Source organism: Giraffa tippelskirchi, chromosome 5 (assembly GCF_054371585.1).
Source record: "Giraffa tippelskirchi isolate mGirTip1 chromosome 5, T2T-mGirTip1v1.2.pri, whole genome shotgun sequence".
Classification (NCBI taxonomy): domain Eukaryota; kingdom Metazoa; phylum Chordata; class Mammalia; order Artiodactyla; family Giraffidae; genus Giraffa; species Giraffa tippelskirchi.
In genome coordinates this window covers 128,225,303-128,249,191 of record NC_137279.1, presented here as the reverse complement: position 1 = coordinate 128,249,191, position 23,889 = coordinate 128,225,303, and the positions used below count along the sequence as shown (strand labels likewise).

At 37.4% G+C, this 23,889-nt stretch overlaps 2 protein-coding genes across 19 annotated transcripts in view; one reads left to right on the top strand and one right to left on the bottom strand.

The window, feature by feature from the left end:
* MTF2 (metal response element binding transcription factor 2) overlaps positions 1 to 23,889 on the top strand; it is a 75,972-nt gene that overhangs the window by 7,294 nt on the left and 44,789 nt on the right. The window lies entirely within an intron of this gene.
* The window catches only part of TMED5 (transmembrane p24 trafficking protein 5), an 84,957-nt gene continuing 81,564 nt past the window's right edge, over positions 20,497 to 23,889 (bottom strand). Inside the window, exons 4-5 of one of the 2 annotated variants that reach the window (XR_014052579.1) lie at positions 22,864 to 23,062; positions 20,497 to 22,365 (exon numbers count right to left, since the gene is read on the bottom strand). Coding sequence is in view for 1 of the 2 variants with exons in the window: in XM_081486368.1 (XP_081342494.1) it covers positions 22,943 to 23,062 (120 nt within the window). In the remaining variant the exon portion in view is untranslated. Of the gene's footprint in view, positions 22,366 to 22,439; positions 23,063 to 23,889 lie in introns of those variants that run through there. The other variant, XM_081486368.1, reaches the window with a different exon arrangement.

Genomic DNA, 23,889 nt, shown 5'->3' with positions numbered 1-23,889 from the left:
AGTCGGACACGACTGAAGCGACTTAGCAGCAGCAGCAGCAGCAGCTATGGATTAGAGAATTCTCTTTTCAGGGAAACATTTAAACAGAGGCTAGATCATCCACTTATTTAGGGATATTATAAGGAGGGTCTTTTTTTTTTTTCTTTCATTAGCTAGGAAGTAAATGACCTGCTAGGAACTTCTTAACTAAAATAAGGTTCTAGATTATAATGAAAACAGTGGGCACTGGTTTTCCTTTAGGTTGATGAGAATTGTCAAGGGGAATTGAATCCTTCTCCAAATCAAGTTTTTCCTGAGTGTCCTCTTTTATGTTTTTTCTAGGTCTCAGAGTATTTTCCACTTTATGTCTAAATCTCTTAGATTTTTCTTTTTCAAAAACAGGCGCAGAGTATAATGTTTTTCCTTTTTTTTGTTTCAAGAGTTTTTGCTGTTCATTTAGAGAGGAACAAACAGAAGTCATTTGCAAAGATTAAAAATTTAGAATATTCTTGTAGTATTCACTGGTGCAGTGATTCTCAAATTTTTTGGTCTCAGGAGCCCTTTACACTACCCTCCCCTTTAAAAAAATATTTGTTTATTTTTGGCAGGGTGGGGTCTTAGTTGAGGCACGGCTCAGGGGTGCTCTAGTTGCAGTGTGAGGTCTTAGTTGCCCTGAGTCATGTGGAATCCTAGCTCCCCAACCAGAGATGGAAGTGAGTTCCTGCATTAGAAGGTGGATTCTTGACCACTGAACCACCAGGGAAGTGTCCCCCCTTTACACTCTTAATTATTGAGAATTGCAAGAACTTTTTCAAGAGTCATCTCTTAATATTTACTGATTATAAATTAAAACAAAGAAAATTAAGAAATGAGAATACTTATGTATATACCCCATTAATCTTAAGAGTGAAATCATCACATAGCATTTAGCCTCTGGAAAATACCACCCTACAGTTGTGAGAGAATGAGTGAAAAAGGCAGATATGTCTTAATATTATTTTGAAACTAGCTATGACTTTGTAGACCTTGTAGATCCCTAGGGACCATACCTTGAGACTTTCTACTCCAATCTACTGTTTCTTTAGGGAGTTAGGGTGGGTTTTTTTTTTTCCCCCCAGTATTCTTTTATTTATTTATTTATTTATTTTATTTTATTTTTTAAATAAATTTATTTATTTTAGTTGGGGGCTAATTACTTTACAATATTGTAGTAGTTTTTGCCATACATTGAAATGAATCAGCCATGGGTTTACATGTGTTCCCCTTCCTAGACCCCCCTCCCACCTCCCTCCCCATCCTATCCCTCTGGGTCATCCCATTGCCCCAGTCCTGAGCATTTGTCTCATGCATCGAACAGGGAATGGTGTTCTGTTTCACATATGATAATATACATGTTTCAATGCTATTCTCCCAGAACGTCCCACCCTCACCTTCTCCCTCAGAGTCCATAAGACTGTTCTATGCATCTGTGTCTCCTATTCTGTCTCACATATAGGGTTATCGTTAACCATCTTTCAAATTCCATATATATATGCATTAGTATACTGTATTGGTGTTTTTCTTTCTGGCTTACTTCACTCTGTATAATGGGCTCCAGTTTCATCCATCTCAATAGAACCCATTCAAATGTATTTTTTTTAATGGCTGAGAAATATTCCATTGTGTATATGTACCACAGCTTCCTTATCCATTCGTCTGCTGATGGACATCTAGGTTGCTTCCATGTCCTGGCTATTATAAACTGCTGTGATGAACATTGGGGTACACGCGTCTCTTTCAATTCTGGTTTCCTCGGTGTGTATGCCCAGCAGTGGGATTGCTGGGTCATATGGCAGTTCTATTCCCAGTTTTTTAAGGAATCTCCACACTGTTCTCCATAGTGGCTGTACTAGTTTGCATTCCCACCAACAGTGTAAGAGGGTTCCCTTTTCTCCACACCCTCTCCAGCATTTATTGCTTGTAGACTTTTGGATAGCAGCCATTCTAACTGGTGTGAAATGGTACCTCATTGTGGTTTTGATTTGCATTTCTCTAGTAATGAGTGATGTTGAGCATCTTTTCATGTGTTTGTTAGCCATCTGTATGTCTTCTTTGGAGAAATGTCTGTTTAGTTCTTTGGCCCATTTTTTGATTGGGTTGTTTATTTTTCTGGAATTCAGCTGCAGGAGTTGCTTGTATATTTTTGAGATTAATTGTTTGTCTGTTGCTTCATTTGCTATTATTTTCTCCCATTCTGAAGGCTGTCTTTTCACCTTGCTTATAGTTTCCTTTGTTGTGCAAAAGCTTTTAATTTTAATTAGGTCCCATTTGTTTATTTTTGCTTTTATTTCCGATATTCTGGGAGGTGGGTCATGGTGGATCCTGCTGTGATTTATGTCGGAGAGTGTTTTGCCTATGTTTTCCTCTAGGAGTTTTATAGTTTCTGGTCTTACGTTTAGATCTTTAATCCATTTTGAGTTTATTTTTGTGTATGGTGTTAGGAAGTGTTCTAGTTTCATTGTTTACAAGTGATTGACCAGTTTTCCCAGCACCACTTGTTAAAGAGATTGTCTTTTCTCCATTGTATATTCTTGCCTTCTTTGTCGAAGATAAGGTGTCCATAGGTGCGTGGGTTTATCTCTGGGCTTTCTATTTTGTTCCATTGATCTATATTTCTATCTTTGTGCCAGTACCATACTGTCTTGATGACTGTGGCTTTGTAGTAGAGCCTGAAGTCAGGCAGGTTGATTCCTCCAGTTCCATTCTTCTTTCTCAAGATTGCTTTGGCTATTTGAGGTTTCTTATATTTCCATACAAATTGTGAAATGATTTGTTCTAGTTCTGTGAAAAATACCATTGGTAGCTTGATAGGGATTGCATTGAATCTATAGATTGCTTTGGGTAGTATACTCATTTTCACTATATTAATTCTTCCAATCCATGAACACAGTATATTTCTCCATGCATTCCTATAAAATTAACACACAGGGTGGTTTTATGCATTGCATGGTGATGAGCATTCCTAACCACCTCTCCTTAGGCAGATTTTTGTCAATTCTTGGAAAAAACTTGAGGCTCTCAAACATGACCTGCTTCAACTTCTACCTTTCATATCTACCAGCTTAACTGTAAGTGTACCCATCCTCACGTCAGAAGAAATGTACCTTTTTTCATTCAAGGCTAGTCTTTCCCTTAAAGATTCAATTTCTCCGACTTGTGTTTTCAGTTATCTTTTGGTATCTTCCTTTCATATTAGAAAAATGGTCAAGACTCTTCATACTTAAAAACAGGAAAACGTATTCACCTTAACCTTGTATCCTCATCCTGATGTTTGTAGCCTTCTCTTCTATGTAGTTAAGCTCTTTGAAAAAATAGTTTCAGCTTCAGCTCTCATTTAGTTTTATTATTAGATATTGTATATATATACTTGTAGAAAATTTAAATATGAAAAAAACTTTAAAAAGTAATCTGACAGCTACCAAAAATGCTTTTTAAAGTCTCATTGCCTTATTTCTAAGTTTATTTTTCATTTATGCTAAACACTTTAAAATTTCCTTTAGTTGGGTAATGCATGTAGTTGACTAAAAGTATCAGAGTACAGAAACAAGGATTTAAAATCAAAAGCTACAGTCTTCAAGCCTTCTGAATCCTGTTTTGTGAGGGAATTGCTTTCTTTTTAAGTGTTATATTCCTTTGTTCTGCTCATTATTTCCGTAATGCTAAATGATACTTTTTATACTGTTTGATTTATTCACTTTAGACATTTTGCTGGATAAAGACATTTCTGCTGCGGTAAAGATTCAGTTCACTTATGCCCTACATCTCTTTTCTCCTTTCCAGTTTTGGGTTTTCTTTTGGTTAGTTCTTTAAACTTAAACCTTCTTTCATATTCTGTCAGCTTTAGACATTATTCCTCTACTGTAAGGCAAGGTAAAAAGTCCCATCCTTTGCTTTGATTTCTCTTCCTCCTTCCACTGCTTAATTTTTGTTATCTTTACATTCCTTTTCAGTCTTGATTTTTTTTTTTTCTTTCCTTTTTGTAATCCAGACTAGTTGCTCTCTAGATTTTTTTCATGGCTGCCATTATGGGGATTCTCTGTGTTGCTCTCTTGGGTTGGGTGTACTATTTCTTGCATCCCATGATTTTTCTTTCTTAGAGGATATTTCCTCACTTTACTAGAGCCAAATCCCCAAATCTTGGTTTAAGATCTCAACATTTATTTTATATGCCTTCAGTTTTTCAAATTTAGTTTGGTTGATTGGGATTCTAGTTTGAACATTATTTTTCTTAACAATTTTGAGGCAATGCATTGTCTTAGAGAATCTAGTGTTGCTCTTAAGTCTAATTCTGATTCTCATTCTTTTGTAAGTAACTTGATTTTTCTCAATCTTCTGTTTTCATTGTTACGCAGTTTCATGTGAATTTAGGGTTTTTGAACATCGGTACCTTGAAAGTCTTACCATTTTGAAGATTTCTGTCATCTTTCCACCTTGGGAAATTTCCTTTCAGTTCAGTTCAGTTGCTCAGTTGTGTCCGACTCTTTGCGACTCCACGGACCTCAGCATGCCAGGCCTCTCTGTCCATCACCAACCCCCGGCGTTTACCTAAACTCGTGTGCATTGAGTCGGTGATGCCATCCAACCATCTCATCCTCTGTCGTCCCCTTCTCCTCCTGCCTTCAATCTTTCCCAGCATCAGGGTCTTTTAAAATTTCCTTTTATATTATTTAAAAAAAAATCCAAAAAAAAAATAATCCCTCACATCTGTCAGATTGACTGTTACTAAAAAGACAAATAACAAGTATTGGCGAGGATGTAGAGAAAGCGAATCCTTGGGTGGGAATGTAAATTGGTGCAGCCGCTACGAAAAACAGTATGAAAGTTCCTCAAAAAATTAAAAACAGGACTACCATATGATCTAGCAATTCCATTTCTGGGTATTTATTTCAAGAAAATGGGAGCACTAACTCAAAATGGTACCCAGTTGACCTAAAGGGACACAGGTTTGAAGTGTGTGGATTCCACCTGAATGTGGATTTTTTTCAATAAATAGAGTAGCTGTATTTTCACTTTATAGATCTTTAAATTAACTAGGCATTGGGAGAAAAGTCTGATTAGAGATCACAAAATGTGGAACCAAAAGAACTAGAATTTGATTATAATTCTATCTCAGACTGTTTCAGCTTACTGACTTTGAGTTATCAGTTCCTTTGTTTTTGAGTCAGAGATAGGAGTACTCAGATTTTTGACTGTGCATTGGCGTGGGCGTTGGTTGGTGCCTCTAACCCCCACCTTGTTCAGGGGTCAACTGTATATACCTCCCATGTTCATTGCAGCATTATATTTATAATAGCAAAGACTTGGAAACAACCTGAGTGCCTATCAATGGATGAATGGATAAAGAAAATGAGGTAGGGTTGTGTAGGTGTTTATATAATGAAATATTCAGCCATTAAAAAGAATGAGATCTTGCAGTTTGTGACAACATAATGATTGGATCTTGAGGGCATTACGCTTAGTGAAATAAGTCAGAGAAAGACAGATATTGTATGATCTAAAACAACAATAGCAACCAAAAAACCTAAGCTCATAGATACAAAGAACAGATTGGTAGTTGCCAGAGTTGTGGGCTATGGGTGCGGGTTGGACAAAATGGGTGAAGGAGGTTAAAAGGTACAAACTTCCAGTTATAAAATAAAGTTTGGGGATATAATGTACAGCATAATGACCTATAATTAATATACTGTATTGCATATTTGAAAGTTGCTAAGAGAGTAGAACTTAAAAAGTTCACATACAAGAAAAAAGATTGTGACTGGTGTTAACTAGACTTACTGCTAACTGATGTTAAACTAAACTTTTATTGTCATTTAAAAATATATACAAATATCAAATCATATTGTATACCTGAAACTAGTATAGCATATGTCAGTTGTATCTCAATGAAAAATAAATGTTAACTAACAAAAATAAATTAAGTGCTGTGGAAATGTATTTCTAGATAGGAAAAGATGTTTCAAATTACCGTTAAATGTTTTTTTTTAAAGGCTTATTACAGAGCAGTATATAGAGTAGACCTGGTTTTTGGGGAGGGGGGCTATGTAATTTTTAAAAATGTATTGATTTTAATTGGAGGGTAATTACTTTATAATACTGTGATGATTTTTGCCATACATTGACATGAAAGTAGGCCTGATTTTTAGAGATGAAAATATATATCCACACGGGTCAAAAACATTTTTTTTTGTCCTGTGCATTATCTCTTGGTTGACAGCCTCTTTTCTTTTATATTGTCCATTTTCTTGATCATTTACTCTATTCCCTACCCTCACTCCCCAATAATCTGGGACATTTTTATTGACTTATTTTTCCTGTTCAATTAAACTTTTTCTTAAATCTTGTTTTTAATTTCTAGGAACGTGATTGTGGACTCTGATTGTTCCTTTTTTACATCATGTTTTCAGTTTTTGGATGCAACATTTTTTATTTTTTTCTGTGTATATTTTTAGACTTTATTTATTTGCTAGCTGGCTGCACTGTCTTAGTTGCCGCACATGGAATCTTTGAACTTTGTTGCAGCTTGTGGGATCTTTAGTTGTGGCATGCAAACTCTTAGTTGTGGCTAGTTTCCTGACCAGGAATCAGTCCGGGGTCCCCCGCGTTGAAAGTGCAGAGTCTTAGGCAGTGGACCACCAGGGAAGTCCCTGGACATTGTTTTTTTCCCCCCACTATTTGGCTATTATGAGTAATGCCACTATAAACATAGATATGCAGGGTTTGTATGGATACGTGCTTCCATTTCTCTTTTAGGTATGTAGCTATGAGTGGAATTATTGGGTCAGATGATACCTCTGTTTAAAGTTTTGAGGAACTGCCAAACCATTTTCCAAAGGCCCTGCACCCTTGATAGCCTCAGCAGCAACAATGAGGGTTCAGTTTCTCCACATCCTTGCTTGCACTTGTCTGTCTTCTTGACTATAACCATCCTTGTGGGAACTTTCCTGTTGGTCCAGTGGTTAAGAATCCTCCTTCCATTGCAGGGGATGCAGGTTCAATCCTTGGTCTAGGAATTAAGATCCCACATGCTGTGGGGCAACTAAACCTGCACACCAAAACTATAGTCCCCATGTGCCGTAAATACTGAGCCTGTGCTCTGCAACTGGAGAATCCCATGCACTGCAACAAGAGAAGCCTGAGCACCACAACTAGAAGGCCCGAGTGCTGCAACTGCTGAGCCTGCAAGCCCTAGAGCCCTTGCTCTGCAGCTAGAGAAAGCGTGCGTGCTGCAATGAAGACCCAGCACAGCCAAAAAATGCAAAAAAGCCAAACCATCCTAGTGGATGTGCAGTGGTATCTCATTGTGGTTTTGATTTGCATTACCCTGATGGTTGATGTTGTTGAGCATGTTTTCAACCCTGTAGTTACTGGCCTGTTGTATACCTTCTTTGAAGTACTGTCTATTTAGGGCCTTTGCCTGTCTGAAAAATTGGATTCTTTTATTTTTTTTTTACTGAGAGTTGTAAGCATTCTTTGTACATTTTGGGTACAAGTCCCCTATCAGATGTATGATGTGTAATTATTTTTTTCTGTGGGTTGTCTTTTCACTTGATGGTGTCCTTTGAAGCACAGAAGTTTTTGATTTTTGATGAAGTTTAATTTATCCCCTTTTTCCATTTTCTTTTTTTTTTTTTCCCTTTTTCCATTTTCACTTGCGCTTTTGATGTCATCTGAGAAACTGTTTTCTAACACAGGGTCACAAAAGATTTACTCTTACATGCTTTTTTTCTAAGAATAGTTTTTAGGTCTTACATTTGATCTGCGATCCATTTTGTGTAAATTTTTGCGTACAGTGTGAAGTAAGTATCCAGCTTTATTCTTTTTTTTTTTTAATTTTATTTATATTTGTCAGCTCTGCTGGGTCTTTGTAGCTGTGTGGGCTTTTCTCTAGTTGTGGGAAGCAGAGGCTACTCTTACTTGCCATCCACAGGCTTCTCATCGCAGTGGCTTCTCTTGTTGCTCAGCTCAGGCTCTAGGGATTTGGGCTTCAGTAGTTGCGGTGCACAAGCTCAATAGTTGTGGTGCACAGGCTGAGTTGCTCCGTGGCATATGGGATCTTCCTGAATCAGGGATCAAACTCCTGTCCCCTGCGTTGGCAGGCATTTCTTTATCGCTGAGCTGCCAGGGAAGCCCCAGCTTTATTCTTTTTACATGTGAATAACCAATCCCTAGAACCATTGGTTAAAAAGCTCTTCTTTCTCCATGGAATTTTTTTGGCAGTCTTCTCAAAGATCAATTGATCATAAATGTAATGGTTTGTTTCTGGATTCTTAATTTCATCCCACCCATTTATTTTTGTGTCCTTATGCCTGTATCATAATGTCTTCATTACTGTTGTTTGTAAGTTCTGAAATTGGAAAGTGCTTACACTAGTTTTGTCATTCTTCTTCAAGGTTATTTGGGTATTCTTTGTTCCTTGCTTCATGTGAACATTAGGATCTGTCAGTTTCTGCAAAAAAAAAAAAAGGCAGCTGGGATATTGATAGGTACTGCTTCAGATGTGTAGATCAGTTTGGGAAATATTGCCATCTTGACAGTGTTAACATCTATGAACATAAATGAGTTCACCTTATGTAGGTCTTATTTAATTCCTGTCTCTGTTGTTAGGTAGTTTCCATTGTACAAGCTTTTCACTTTTTGGTTAGATTTATTCCATAAATATTTTGTCCTTTGTGGTGCTATTGCAAATTAAATTTTTTCTTAATTTCATTTTCTGATTGTTCATTGCTAGTGTATAGAAACAGTTGATTTTTGTATGTTAATCTTGTCTTCTGCAACCTTGCTGAATTGATTTATTAGTTTTAGTAGTTTTTGTGTGTGTATTCTGAATCACCACTTGAGTTTTATAGCATACTTTTCCCTCATAGAATCAATTTTGGTGACATCATGAATATTGATGACATTATTTCTTAAAGCTAATCTATGAAATAATTGAAATAATTATATGAAGGACACACACACACACACACACACACACACACACACACACACACACACACACACACACACACACACACACACACACACACACACACACACACACACACACACACACACACACACACACACACACACACACACACACACACACACACACACACACACACACACACACACCTCTGAATGGCATAGTGGTTTTCCCTACTTGCTTCAATTTAAGTCTGAATTTGGCAATAAGCGGTTCATGATCTGAGCCACAGTCAGCTCCTGGTCTTGTTTTTGCTGACTGTATAGAGCTGCTCCCATCTCTGGCTGCAAAGAAGATAATCAGTCTAATTTTGGTATTGACCATCTGGTGATGTCCATGTGTAGAGTCACCTCTTGTATTATTGGAAGAGGGTATTTGTTATGACCAGTGCGTTCTTTTGGCAAAACTCAGTTAGCCTTTGCCCTGCTTCATTTTGTACTCCCAAGGCCAGACTTGCCTGTTACTCCAGGTGCCTCTTGACTTCTACCTTTTGCATTCCAATCCCCTATGATGAAAAGGACATCTGTTTTTGGTGTTAATTCTAGGTCTTGTAGATCTTCATAGAACCATTCTACTTCACCTTCTTTGGCATTTGTGGTTGGGCATAGACTTGGATTACTGTGATATTGACTGGTTTGCCGTGGAAACAAACGGAGATCATTCTGTCATTTTTGAATTTGCACCCAGGTACTGCATTTAGGACTCTTGTTGACTGTGAGGGCTACTTTGTTTCTTCTAAGGGATTCTTGCTGACAGTAGTAGATATAATGGTCATTGGAATTACATTTGCCCATTCCAGTCCATTTTAGTTCCCTGATTCCAAAATGTCAGTGTTCAGTCTTGCCATCTCCTGTTTGACCACTTCCAATTCCTGTTTGACCTAACATTCCAGGTTCCTATGCAATATTGTTCTTTACAGCATTGGACTTTTTACTTCCATCACCAGTCACATCCACAACTGGGTGTTATTTTTGCTTTGGCTCCGTCTCTTCATTCTTTTTGGAGTTATTTCTCCACTCTTCTTCAGTAGCATATTGGGCACCTATCAACCTGGGGAGTTCATCTTTCAGTGTCCTATCTTTTTGCCTTTTTGTACTGTTCATGGTGAGAATACTGAAGGGGTTTGCTATTCCCTTCTCCGGCGGACCATGTTTCTCTGGCGGACCATGTTTTGTCAGAACTCTCCACCATGACCTGAAAGTTCTAGGACCCACAACAGATTTCCCAACCTGGGGATCTGGCAAAGGGACTGAAAAACCCCAGGGAATTTGACTTTGAAGTTATTAATAGACACCAAAAAGGAACTTTCAGCTCTTTGAGGAGTGTCTGGCACAAATACCACTTTACTATTACTAGGTGTTTTGTTTTTTTTTTAGAATTACAGTTTTATAATATTAAGATGTTTTAAACATACAGAAACAAAATCAATTTTCAACCACAAGAGAGATCATAATTTCCTTCTCATAGTTTAAGGTTTCCTTATGGATACTTTAACCTCTCTACTGACAGTCTGAGGACTTTTCTATAGCAGTTCATGACTTCTATTAGACAGAAGGGTGGTTTATGCAGCTCTGGTTAAGTGTACTTATCTATTACTAAAAATGTATTTATACTGAATTTCAGAGCACTCTCATGTAGTTTTGGGTTCTAATGACATTACCTTTTTTTTCTGTTTTTTTTTTAAAAGGGGTTTGTGAATTTCTTTTATTTTTATTGAAGTGTAGTTGATTTACAGTATTAGTTTCAAGTGTACAGCAAAGTGATTGTTACATATTTTTTTTTTCAGATTCTTTTGCCTTGTAGTAACTATAAAATATTGAGTATAGTTCCCTGTGCTGTACAGTATGGAGAAGGCAATGGCACCCCACTCCAGTACTCTTGCCTGGAAAATCCCATGGACGGAGGAGCCTGGTAGGCTGCAGTCCATGGGGTCGCTGAGTCAGACACGACTGAGCAACTTAACTTTCACTTTTCACTTTCTTGCATTGGAGAAGGAAATGGCAACCCACTCCAGTATTTTTGCCTCGAGAATCCCAGGAATGGCGGAGCCTGGTGGGCTGCCGTCTGTGGGGTCGCACAGAGTCGGACACGACTGAAGCGACTTAGCAGCAGCAGCAGCTGTACAGTAGGTCCTTGCTGGTTATGTATTTTTATACATAGTGTGTATATGTTAGTCCCAAACTCCCCTAATTTATCCCTTTCCCCTCTTTTCCCCCTTGACAACCCACAAGTTTGTTTTCTTGTTCTTTTTTTTTTTTTAAAGATTCCACATACAAGCGATATCTAATATTTGTTTTTCTCTGGCTTACTTCACTTAGCAGGATAATCGCTTGGTCCATCCATATTGCTGCAGATGGCATTGTTTCTTTTTTTATGGCCAAGTTATTTTCCATTTTGGGCCTCTCAGGTGGCTCAGTGGTAAAGAATCTGCCTATCAGTGCAGGAAATGGGGTTCAACCCCCAGGTCAAGAGAAGGAAATGGAAACCCACTCCAGTATGCTTGCCTGGGAAATCCGATGGACAGAGGACCTGGCAGACTATTCAGTCCTTGGGATCACAAAAGAGTTGGAGGCGCCTTAGAAGTTAAACAACAATTAGCATTGTTGGTTTTGGTGTTTTAAATCTGTGGTTACCTGCCATCTATTGTATGCAGTATAGCTCATTATTGCATGCAAGATAACCATTCATCTCATAACTAATACATTATCAGGGATATGCAAACTGATATTACTAGCTAAATAATAAAATGTCATTGTGGAGACATTCTGTTTTCTATTTGTGCAGTTTAGATGACTGGATATTGTGGTGAAAAGGCACCAACTGTCTTTTTAAAAAAATCCAATATAGTCTTGAAATGTTATACTGTCTCTGAATGTTTGGTATTTCTTTGCCATTCCGAAAACACTTGATATGTTATATTTAAGTGTCATTTACAATTTTTTAAAAAGGTAGTGATCTTTTCTTAATAGTTCATAAAAATCTTTTTGTGATCACAAAATACTTGTTGCAAAAGCCTGAACATACGAAAGTGTTCTATAAAACTGATATTTTTTCCTAAATTTGAAAGTTTTAAAGTATATTTTCTGTAATTTCATGAAGAGATCCAAAGCTACACTCAACTGAAATTGTAAACACCTCTATCATTGCCTGACCTGTTAGGTGGCTAAGCTATTTTAAATTCTAGAGGATATAGGCTGAAACTGAGGTTGGGGTGGAGAATTGCCTCTCTGCTTTTAGTTTCAGTCTTCAAGTGAGGTGAAATTAAGGCAATTAAAAAGTTTTTGGCTTTTTCTATAGTAAAATATGTGCATTCATAGGATAGTGATATTTGCTTGATAGGTGGATTTTTTTTTTTTTTTTACTTATATATGTGTATTGGTGAGTATAAGGTTTGATTAATTTTTTTAAGAGATAATTATTAAGTACCTGTTGTTTTGTGCCAGACACTGTAAAGTTTTAGAGAGCAATATATTTCCTTTCACTTGTAATTTGAAATGCAAATTGCATTTGTTAGAAGTTGTTAGGTGATACATTGCTAGAAAATTCTTTGATTCTGTTTTTAATATATGTTTTACACAGAAGATTCAGACTTAATCATCAGTTTATGAAAGAGTAGGTTTGTTAGACTATTAATATTTATGGTTAATAAATAACCTAGTTTCAACAACCTCTTCATTTTTTAACCAACAGCTTGTATTAATGGTCAAGTTTGCCCATCCCAAAACATCTTTTGATCTCTTTGAGGAGCTAAGCTTTTAGAAAGTGTAAGCTAAACTCAGCCTGTTTGTCTTTACTTTTAAGCCCCATGTAGTCTGGCATTTAAGTTCAGTGATCATAGGTGACTTTGGAATGGTTAACTTCAATAAACAGTTTTTATTGCTTATTTTCCCTAACCTGCTCTGTTAGGTACATCTGATACGTTACTATCTCCTTTTTCTCAGTTGTCTTTTCTTTTTTTTTTAATGCTATTTCTCTCTCTGGGTTATCTTTCCATTTCTGTGGTGACTCTTTTCCTTAGAGGATTGTTTTGATCATCGTTTGAGTAAAAGAGTTTTCTTAAGATTCCCAGATTTGACTTTCATAAACTTTAAGCTTTTCCTAGTGGGCTGGAGGTAGCGTGCTGACATAAGGTTGTCAGCCTTTTATTTTGGAAAGTAAAAATGTTTAACAAAACTGCCACTTATCACCATTATTTCGTAAAAGAAGACATATTTCACCTCCAAGAACTTGAAAAGGTTATGCTCTCAAAATACAGAATGGTCTATAAGGTGATTAACTTAATTAAAGCTCAATATAATTTTAACTTAATTAAAGCTCAGTATATCCTTACTTTTCTTACTTTGTTATAGATTGACCCAGGTCTGTGGACCTAATTACATTTGAGAATTGCTGACTTAAAACAGATTTTTGAGCTAGTTCAAGGGGAAGGGAGTGTGGGTAGTTCTGTGAAAAAACTGTGAAGTGTATCTTAACATATTAAGGGCTTCAAAGTAATCCTTCATGAAACAGCCTCCTACTTTTACTTCATATGACTTTTCATATAGCAGCTATTAATATTCTGTAGAACTGTTATTCCAGAACTGTTACTTCCTTTGGGAAACACTGCTGTGGATGTTGATGTTACCAAGAGTATTTCTTAACTTTAATAATTTTCCAATATTCATCAAAATATTGCTTGCTGAGAGTATAAAACATCAAATAGTTGTAAAATTAAAAAATTTTTAACGGAAAATACGCAGTTTATCTGTTCCCGCTACCCTTCTTAGAGGCAACTATTTTTAACTTTTAGCTATTTCTTCTTTTTATTCTTTTCCCCAAAGGTACAGTTTATTAGTTTCAACAGGAGAACAAAAATAAAGTCACAAAGCAAACCGAACAGACAGGGTGAGGTAGGTTTTTAATGTGGATTGGATGGCAGGTTCCTTGCTCTCACCAGGGCACAGGTGTTACAGGTCTCCATTTTTGATGGAAGGTTTGAAACAGGATAGACAAGTGGTCACATCTGCCTTTGCACAGACAAGTTTAGTAAAACTAGTAAGAGCAGCTGGTTTTAAAGTTTAATAATTATCTGCCAAGGTGGAAGTGTCTAGTTTCACTCAAATTCTTTTCGGACTATATGGTTGACTTTTCAGCAATGTGGGCTTTCCAGGTGATGCTAGTTGTAAAGAACCTGTATGCCAGTGCAGGAGACGTTAGAGACATGGTTTCATCCCTGGTTAGGGAAGATCCCCTGGAATAGGAAATGGCAGCCTGCCCCAGGAGCGACTGAGCACAAACACGTCTGCAGTAAAGAGATAAGTTTTGTTGTTTTCATCCTAAATTTAACAATCAACCTCCATGGATTCAAAACTGAAAAACAGAGTTTTTTGATGTGAGGATTATTCAGAAGCTTCATAATCTGAACCTCTCGATGTATTTTCTCCAGATGGCTTGAATCTAATCATATTTTGTCAGTTATTTTTATTGCAACCTGCATTTTGATGACTCGATGCCCAGCTAGCTTCACCACCAAGAAATAGCCCTTACCTAGGGTCCAGCTGAGTGACTTCATTTCACTTTTCACTTTCATGCATTGGAGAAGGAAATGGCAACACACTCCAGTACTCTTGCCTGGAGAATCCCAGGGACGGGGAGCCTGGTGGGCTGCCGTCTATGGGGTCACACAGAGTCGGACACGACTGAAGTGACGCAGCAGCAGCAGCAGCAGGGTCTGCTTGATGTAGAAACCCACCTGGAAGGGCTTCTGCTGGCCCTGACCCCAAGCCTGTGGGGTCCTTGCCTCACCTCCACTATGGCTCTGGGCCATACTAATGGTGATGGCTGGGACACCTCTCGCCCCATGACCCCCTGGCTCCGCCCCCCCCCCCCAGCTGTCCACATGCTGCTTGTTAGTGCGCCTGTTTCTTCTTTATATTGCTAAAGAAAACATAGCTGTGTTTTGATTCATCAATTTGAGGCATTTTCTTCCTGTGATGTTAAATGAGAAATTTTTCTCATTTAGTCTCTTTCAGTATGGTTATACAAAAAATTTCAAACTCCATTTTCCTTTGTAGGATTTTGTAAAAATAGTTTACATATGAGCCACATAGAGTATGATGTTGCAAAGTAACCATGAGGCTTGTGAGTTAATACATGCAGAGATCTTAGAACAATGTCAGAAATTTGTTAGATATTTTTAGCTCTTATCTCTAGAATTCTTTTCTTATACAACTGTATTTCAAAATTGGCTCACTAAATATTAAAATTTGCTAAGTTTGCTTTGAATGTTGAAATATTCACTCATCTTTCCAGTTTGTAAAATGTCTTGGAGTGTAATTTTCGAAATCTGTTGTGTAAGTTAATCAGTCATGTTTATTTTTCTTGAAATATTCTCCTGGAGGTCTTCTGGAGTTCTGCTCTAATCTGTACTCGTAGCTCTCTAAAAGATGTCTTGGGGCTTGCCTGCACCATCATTCCTTTGCCTGTCTGCTGTGTTGACTCCCTTGTATCCTATGTCTGCCTTTTATTTGGTTTACTCTCGCTCTTTGATATCTTCTGTAAGGATCAGAGAAAGTGTGTTTGGGGATAAGTCTTTATAGACTTCATAGGCCTGAAAATACTCTTGTACTACCTTCATTCTTTTTTTGGGTTGAAGACAAGAGGCATGTGGGATCTTTGTTCCCCAACCAGGGATTCAGCCCACAGGCCCTGCAGTGGAAGGGCAGAGTCTTAACCACTACACCACCAGGGAAGTCTATACCTTCACTCTTGATCAATAATTTGGCTCGTTATAAAGTTGATTTTCACCCTATTTATTTTTCACTTAGAATTTTAAATGAGTACTTTCACTGTCTTTTAGTGTTTCATGTTGCTGTAATGATACCCAGGTGGCTTGGTTAAGAATCCAACTGCCAATGATAGATTTATTTTTAGTTTCTTGAGAAAACTACATTCTGTTTTCCTTAGTAGTTGTATCAGTTTACATTCCCACCAATAGTGAAGGAGGGTTCCCTTTTCTCCATACCCTCTCCAGCATTTATTGTTTGTAGAGTTTTTGATGATGGCCATTCTGACAAGTGTGAGGTAATGTCTCATTGTAGTTTTTATTTGCATTTCTGTAATAGTGAGTGATGTTGAGTATCTTTTCATGTGTTTGTTGGCAATCTGTATGTCATCTTTGGAAAAACGTTAGGTCTTTCACGTATTTTTTGCTTGTGTTGTTTGTTTTTTGATACTGAGCCTGCTTGAGCTGCTTGTGTATTTTGAAAATTGACCGTTTATTAGTTGTTTCATTTGCAAGTATTTTCTCCCATTCTGAGTGTTGTCTTTTCGTCTTATTTATGATTTCCTTTGCTGTGTAAAAGCTTTTAAGTTTAATTAGGTCCCATTTGTTTATTTTTGTTTTACTTTCATTACTCTGAGAAGTGGGTCAAAGCGATTAGCGTTTGTCAGATGCTTTTTCTGCATCTGTTGAGGTGATCATATGGTTTTTATTCTTCATTTTGTTAATGTTGTATATCAGATTGACTGATTTATGAATGTTACACCATCCTTGCATCTCTGAATGATCCCACTTGATTATGGTGTGTGATTTTTTAATATTTTGTTGAATTCAGTTTGCTGGTATTTTGTTGAGGATTTTTTGCATCCGTGTTTATCAGGGATATTGATCCGTGGTTTTCTTTCTTTTTTTTTTTTTTTTTTTTGGTTTTCTTTTCTTGTGAATCTTTGGTTTTGGTCTCAGGCTAATGCTGGTCTCATAAAGTGAATTTGAAATTGTTCTCTTGCCTTCTATTTTTTGAAGGAGTTTGAGATAGATTGGTATTCTTCATCGAGTGTTCTATAGACTATACCAATGAAGCCATTTAATTCTGGATTTTTGTTTGTTAGGAGTTTGTTTAAAAATTAATGGTTCCATCTCCTTACTTCAGTCTGTTCAGATTTTCTCTTTCTTCATGATTCATTCTTGGCAGGTTGTGTGTTTCTAGGAATTTATTTGTTTTCTTCTGTGTTACCCTTCTTGTTGGTGTATAATTGTTCATTGTAGTCTCTTAAGATTCTTTGTGTTTCTGTTGTATCAGTTGTAACATCTCCACTTTTATTTCTGATCTTATTGATTTCTCTTTTTCTTGATAACTAGCTAAAGATTTGTCTTTTGTTTATCTTTTCAAAGAACCATGTCTTAGGTTTCATAGACCATATCTACTGTCTTTTTAGTCTCTATTTTATTTATTTCTGTTCTGATCTTTGTTATTTCCTTCTTTCTGCTAACTCTGGCCCTTGTTCTTCTTTTTCTAGTTCCTTGAGATGTAAAATTAGGTTGCTTACTAGAGATTTTTCTTGTTTCCTGACATAGGCCTGTATTACTATGGAATTGCTTCTTAGAATTGCTTTTGCTGCATCCAATATGTTTTGGTATCTTCTTTTTCTATTTTCATTTGTCTTAAGATATTTTTTAATATCTCTTTTGATTTTTCTTTGAATCGTTGTTCAGTAGTATGTTGTTTAATCATGTATTTGTGAATTTTCCAATTTTTTTTCTTAAAATCTATTTCTAGTTTCATACCATTGTAGTGGGAAAAGACTGTAATAAAAGACACAGAAGGGCATTACATAATGGTAAAGGGGTCAATACAACAAGAGGATATAATATTTGTAAATACTTATGTACCCAAATAGGATCACTTAAATGTTTAAACAAATACTAACAGACTCAAAGGGAGAAATACACAGCAGTACAATAATAATAGGGGACTTTAATACTTCCTTTTCATCAGTGGATAGATCATGCTCACAGTACCTCAAAAAGGAAACATTGACCTTAAATGATCCAAGTGGATTTTCACAGATATATACAGAAATTCCATCCAAAAGGAATAGAATATACTTTATTCTATTCCATCATGTGTTTCATGTGTACATGGACTATTCTCCAAGTTACATTAATTATATATTAGGCCACAAAATAAGTCTTAACGTTTTTCTTTTCTATTATAGATATTTTAAAAAATAACTTATCTAAGTACTGCATTAGCCACATCTGAAAAGTTTTAATATATGATATTTTTATAATTGTTCAACTCAAAATACTTGATAATTTCCATTATGGTTGCTTCTTTGGCCTGTGGGTTATTTTAGAAGTATATGTCTTAAGTTTTTAAAATTTTAATTTACATTCTTACTGCTTTTTAGTTTTATACCATTACAGTCAGAGAACATAAGCCATATGATTTTTATAGCTTGAAATTTGTTGAGACTTGTTTTACGTGTTAGTATATGATCAGTGTTTATAATAATTTTGTCTAATAGACGTCTGTTCTTTGATGAAACAGATAATTTAACGTTGCTACTGTTGTCCTCCTAATTTTTTTGTATTCTTTCATTCTCTCAAGTTGAAAACCTGGGAATTATTCTAAATTTCTCATTTGCTTTTAATAGCACATGGAGTTAATTCTTGATATCTGTCCAGTATACTTTTAAAATTATTTAATATCATTAGTAAAATAAAAACCTTGGAAAGCCTAAAGTTTATAAACTAAGTTACTCAAAGCCCTGCTACACGTGACTCTAATTCATGTTGTTATTTTCTTGTTCATAAATTACTGTGGATTTATTACAGTTCCTGTCTTTTCTCCCCTTTGATAGCATATATTTATTTGTATGTTTATTCATTCAGCCAGTATTGAGAACCTGTTATGTGCTAGGTACAGGGTATATATAGGCTTTCCGAGTGGCTCAGTGGTAAAGAATCCACCTATCAGTACAGGAGACACAGGTTCAATTCCTGGGTCAGGAAGATCCCTGGAGAAGGAAATGACAACCCACTCCAGTATTCTTGCCTGAAAAATCCCATGGACAGAGGAGCCTGGCAGGTTACTGTCCATGTGGTTGCAAAGAGTCCAACACGACTGAGCACACACGCATGCCTTATATGCATTTTTCATTTGGCCATGTTATTTTTTGCGACTTTCTCTCTGAAGTTTTGTACCTAGAAAAGTGTGTATTGTCGTGGAGCTTTGTGCCTTTGCATATGTTCCCTAGACTTACAAAGCCCTCTCTAAAGTTCATTTGGGAAACTACTGCTCATGTTTCAGGTTAATTAGCTGAGTGTTGAAGTCTTGACTGACCTTGTCTCTTGGTCCTAGATAGATTAGAAATTCTTTTTGAGTGTATTCATTATAGGAAATGTTTTTTTGTGCCCTTTTATTTCCCCATTTTAGGCTGTTGTTCCTTGGTGTATTTGTTTCTCTTACCACCTAGCGTAGTACATGGGATGTAGCAGATATTTAACAGGTAGAATCATCATATTTGCCTTAACTTCCATTTGGCCTCTTCACAGTGGTTTGGGGAATGGACTGTTTTTGTTGCTTAAATTGTCTGGTTAATGAGAAAGTATATTTGTTCTGAAATACCAGTTTTCAGCTATTAACAGCTTAGGAGACAAAAGTATATGAGTTAGTTGTTTATAGTACAGATGTATTCTGGGACTACACTGGCATTCAAGTGGTTAAGACTCTATGCTTCCAATGTAGGAAGTGCAGGTTTGAACCTTGGTTGGGGAACTAAGATCTCATATGCCATGCAGTGTGCCCCTTGCCCCCCAAAGAAAGCCATATACATATTTAATATATAAAATATGTATTATTTTATACATAATCCACTATGAATGGAAATTAGGATTCCAAGTTGGCTAGTCTATAATTTGTCATATAACTTATTTGCAGTGTTCCTACTACTTACTACCCACTGTAATGGTTTCAAATTTAACCTAGTGCTCTAATTGCGTGTGTTTCTTCTCTGTTACCCAGCTATAGAACTGAGGTATATGCTGATTCTGAGCCTCTAGTAGTAACCCTGACCAGGTGTCCCAGCAAGATGAGGGTTGAGAGGATAACATCTACAGTTGGAAGTAAGCTGTTCGTATCTTAAACAGGTGTACACTGCCCACCCACCCACACCCAGTTGTCTAGCTCTTCAGGTAAATAACGTACGTGGAGGGGGGTTCTGAAGAAAGACCTTCACACTGTGGCTTTTCAACCTAAGTTTTGCCTTCCCAGCTAATAACCCTAAAGCATATCTCATCACTCTTTAAGTTCTGTATCAGAAAGAAGAATTCACATGCAAATTCTTATAACCTCAGTCTTAAGTGTCAGTGAACAAGGAAAAATTCACTGAAAGCCTGTTGCATGAAAGGAGAGCCCAAGATAAACAGAAGAAATGATTAGTGAATAAGTAGATAATAGAGTTTACTGAGAAGTGAGCAAATATGATGAAAAGAAGAGTCTCCATTTAGACACATCCTTATGAATTTTGAAGACATCAGTGATAAAGGAAGATCCTAAAAACTTCCTGAGGGGAAAAAAGCACTAGCCTACCAGGGAAGAAAAATCAGAGTGGCATCACTCTGATTTTCATTGTCAGTGCGAGTGCTGAATGTAGTATAGGAGTTCTGTCAGACTTCTGAGAGAATTATTTTCAACATAAAATTCTGTATCTAGGACTGAATAGTTTTAGATACATAAAGATTCAGAAAATTTACATGGACACATCCTTTTATTGCAAGCCACTGGTTCAACAAAAGAATATGTGATCCAGAAAATAAAGTGATAAGGGAAACTTCAAAGATGACGGGGCCTAGAAAATTATTAATGCAGATTGGTGCAGGAATGAGGAGAACTCTAGAGATAAGACTTACATGTGGAAAAAAAATTGACAGTGACAATTTGAACTAAGGTGACACTAAACTAGCGTATTAATAAGCAATTTTAGGAAAAATAAAAAGTGAATGAGAGAGGATGTGTAATATATGTATGCCATTTAGCTTTATACAGTTTTAATTAGTAAAACACTTCATTGATTCCTTGAAAATAGTCCAGTAAGATTTGTAGAGGAAGGGGTTTAGTGATTATTGTTTTTATAATAAATAGTTAGATCTGAAATTGATCAATTGAAAAAGAAAAATATAAGTACATTATTTAGAAATATGGTGGCACCTCCCAAGAGAAATGGCTGAAAGCCTCTGGAGAGCAGGACTGAAATGTGGGAAGGGATTGGTAGGGAACTACTGCATTTCATTTTAATCCTTTCTGTAATACTTGATTTTAAAAATGTAATCATTATTTTGTCTTCATTGTTTCTAAAACTAAGCACTTGAGTAGAGCAGCTATAAAGCTGCCTGCCTATGCTGTCTGTCCTCTAGGTCCGACCCTGGTTCTCTTAGATGTTCTGCATTCAGTGAAACCATAGCCAGTCAGAAGGCAGCCAACCTCAAGCTTCATTTTACTATATTTGCCTCAAAAGAGAATTTTTTCCCTGTTGCTTTAACGCAGGGTGAAGATTCTGTAGATTGTCTTCTACTTCCCTTAAATCTGGGCTCTGCTTTGGCCCTGCTTGACCTCATGAATTTGACTGTATCTTTGTGAAAGGTTCCATCAAAAGTGGCATCATTGTTAGGTTATGTTATATTCTTCACATGCGATTATATCCCAAACACATGCTACTTTTCCCAGGGAAGGGAAGAAATTGTAGGAAAGAGCCTGCGCAAGATGGCAACTTTTACTCTTTAAGATGAGATGGGATTGATCAGGACCTGAGATACTTGGGGTTAAGGTAGCAGCAGAATAGGTTTTTTTTCTTCCCTTTCTCCTTTAGCAGTGCTAGTCATTTCTTGCTATTGCATACCCTTTTGAGTTTCTGGATTGAATTGAGTAAGAGGTGGTACGTGCTCCAGTGGGAGGTCACAGTAGTGAATTGCGACTAGGTTTTTCTTCCCTTCCTTTCTTTGCTGCCAAGTGATACTTCATGGGTTGAAGATTGGTGGCAGGGGTACTTGAGACATGGTTGTAGTGAATCTGTCTTGGCTTATTGGGTTTATTACAGAAGAGTAGGGAAACCTTAAGCAGCACAATAGAGGGACAGGAGTTCCTACTAGGGAGGTGAGTCTTTTGTTTGGCTCTTAGATTGCTTTTAATTAAATTAACAGTTCCTGCTGATAGTTTATTGATTATTGTGTTTCTACTGCATTCTGAGCACTGTGCTGTGTACCTGGGAAGTAATGGTGAACAAAACTGGGATAGTCTTTTCCCCTCTCAGAGAAGGGTTGAGAAGTAAAGACAAATTAGTGTGTCACCGTACAAATGGAGCACAGTGTGGAAAGTACAACGATCGGAGAGCTATATGTAGTATACTAAGAAAGCATGTAACCTGAACTTGGTGACTGGGCTTGAATCAGGCCTAAGAACTAAGAACTTAAGTTTTCATTCCAATCCCAAGGAAGGGCAATGCCAAAGAATGTTCAAACTGCTGCACAATTGCACTCATCTCACATGCTAGCCAAGTAATGCTGAAAATTCTCCAAGCCAGTCTTCAACAGTATGTGAACCGTGAACTTCCAGATGTTCAAGCTGGATTTAGAAAAGACAGAGGAACCAGAGATCAAATTGCCAACATCCGTTCGATCATCAAAAAAGCAAGAGAATTCCAGAAAAACATCTGCTTTATTGATTACATCAAAGCCTTTGACTGTGTGGATCACAACAAACTGTGGAAAATTCTTTAAGAGATGGGAATACCAGACCTGCCTCCTGAGAAATCTGTCTGCAGGTCAGGAAGCAGCTGTTAGAACTGGACATGGAACAACTGACTGGTTCCAAATAGGAAAAGGAGTCCATCAAGGCTGTATATTGTCACCCTGCTTATTTAACTTATCTGCAGAGTACATCCGGAGAAGGCAATGGCACCCCACTCCAGTACTCTTGCCTGGAAAATCCCATGGATGGAGGAGCCTGGTAGGCTACAGTCCATGGGGTCGCTAAGAGTCGGATACGACTGAGCGACTTCACTTTCACTTTTCCCTTTCATGCATTGGAGAAGGAAATGGCAACCCACTCCAGTGTTCTTGCCTGGAGAATCCTAGGGACGGCGGAGCCTGGTGAGCTGCTGTCCATGGGGTCGCACAGAGTTGGACACGACTGAAGCGACTTAGCAGCAGCAGCAGCAGCAGAGTACATCATGAGAAATGCTGGGCTGGATGAAGCACAAGTTGAAATCAAGGTTGCTGGGAAACATATCAATAACTTCAGATACGCAGATGACACCACCCTTACGGGAGAAAGTGAAAAGGAACTGATGAGCTTCTTGATGAAAATGAAAGAGAAGAGTGAAAAAACTGGCTTAAAACTCAACATCGAAAAAACTAAGATCATGGCATCTGGTCCCATCACTTCATGGCAAATAGATGGGGAAACGATGGAAACAGTGACAGACTTTCTTTTCTTGGGCTGCAACATTACTGCAGATGGTGACTGCAGCCATGAAATTAAAAGATGCTTACTCCTTGGAAGAAAAGCTGTGACCAACCTAGACAGCATATTAAAAAGCAGAGACATTACATTGCCAACAAAGGTCCGTCTAGTGAAAGCTATGGTTTTTCCAGTAGTCATGTATGGATGTGAGAGTTGGGCTATAAAGAAAGCTGAGTGCTGAAAAATTGATGCTTCTGAGCTGTGGTGTTGGAGAAGGCTCTTGAGAGTCCCTTGGACTGCAAGGAGATCCAACCAGTCCATCCTAAAGGAAATCAGTCCTGAATATTCATTGGAAGGACTGATGCTGAAGCTGAAACTCCAAAATTTTGGCTACCTGATGCGAAGAACTGACTCATTTGAAAAGACCCTAATGCTGGGAAAGATTGAAGGCAGAAGGAGAAGGGGACAACAGAGGATGAGATGCTTGGATGGCATCACCAACTCAATGGGCATGAGTTTAAGTAAGCTCTGGTAGTTGGTGATGGACAGGGAAGCCTGGCGTGCTGCAGTCCATGGCGCTGCAGAGTCAGACATGACTGAGTGATTGAATTGAACTGAACTAAGAAGGAAGGTCTATTTGAGTCTTTCCTACCAAAATCTTGGGCTTTGAAGATAGGAACCTTG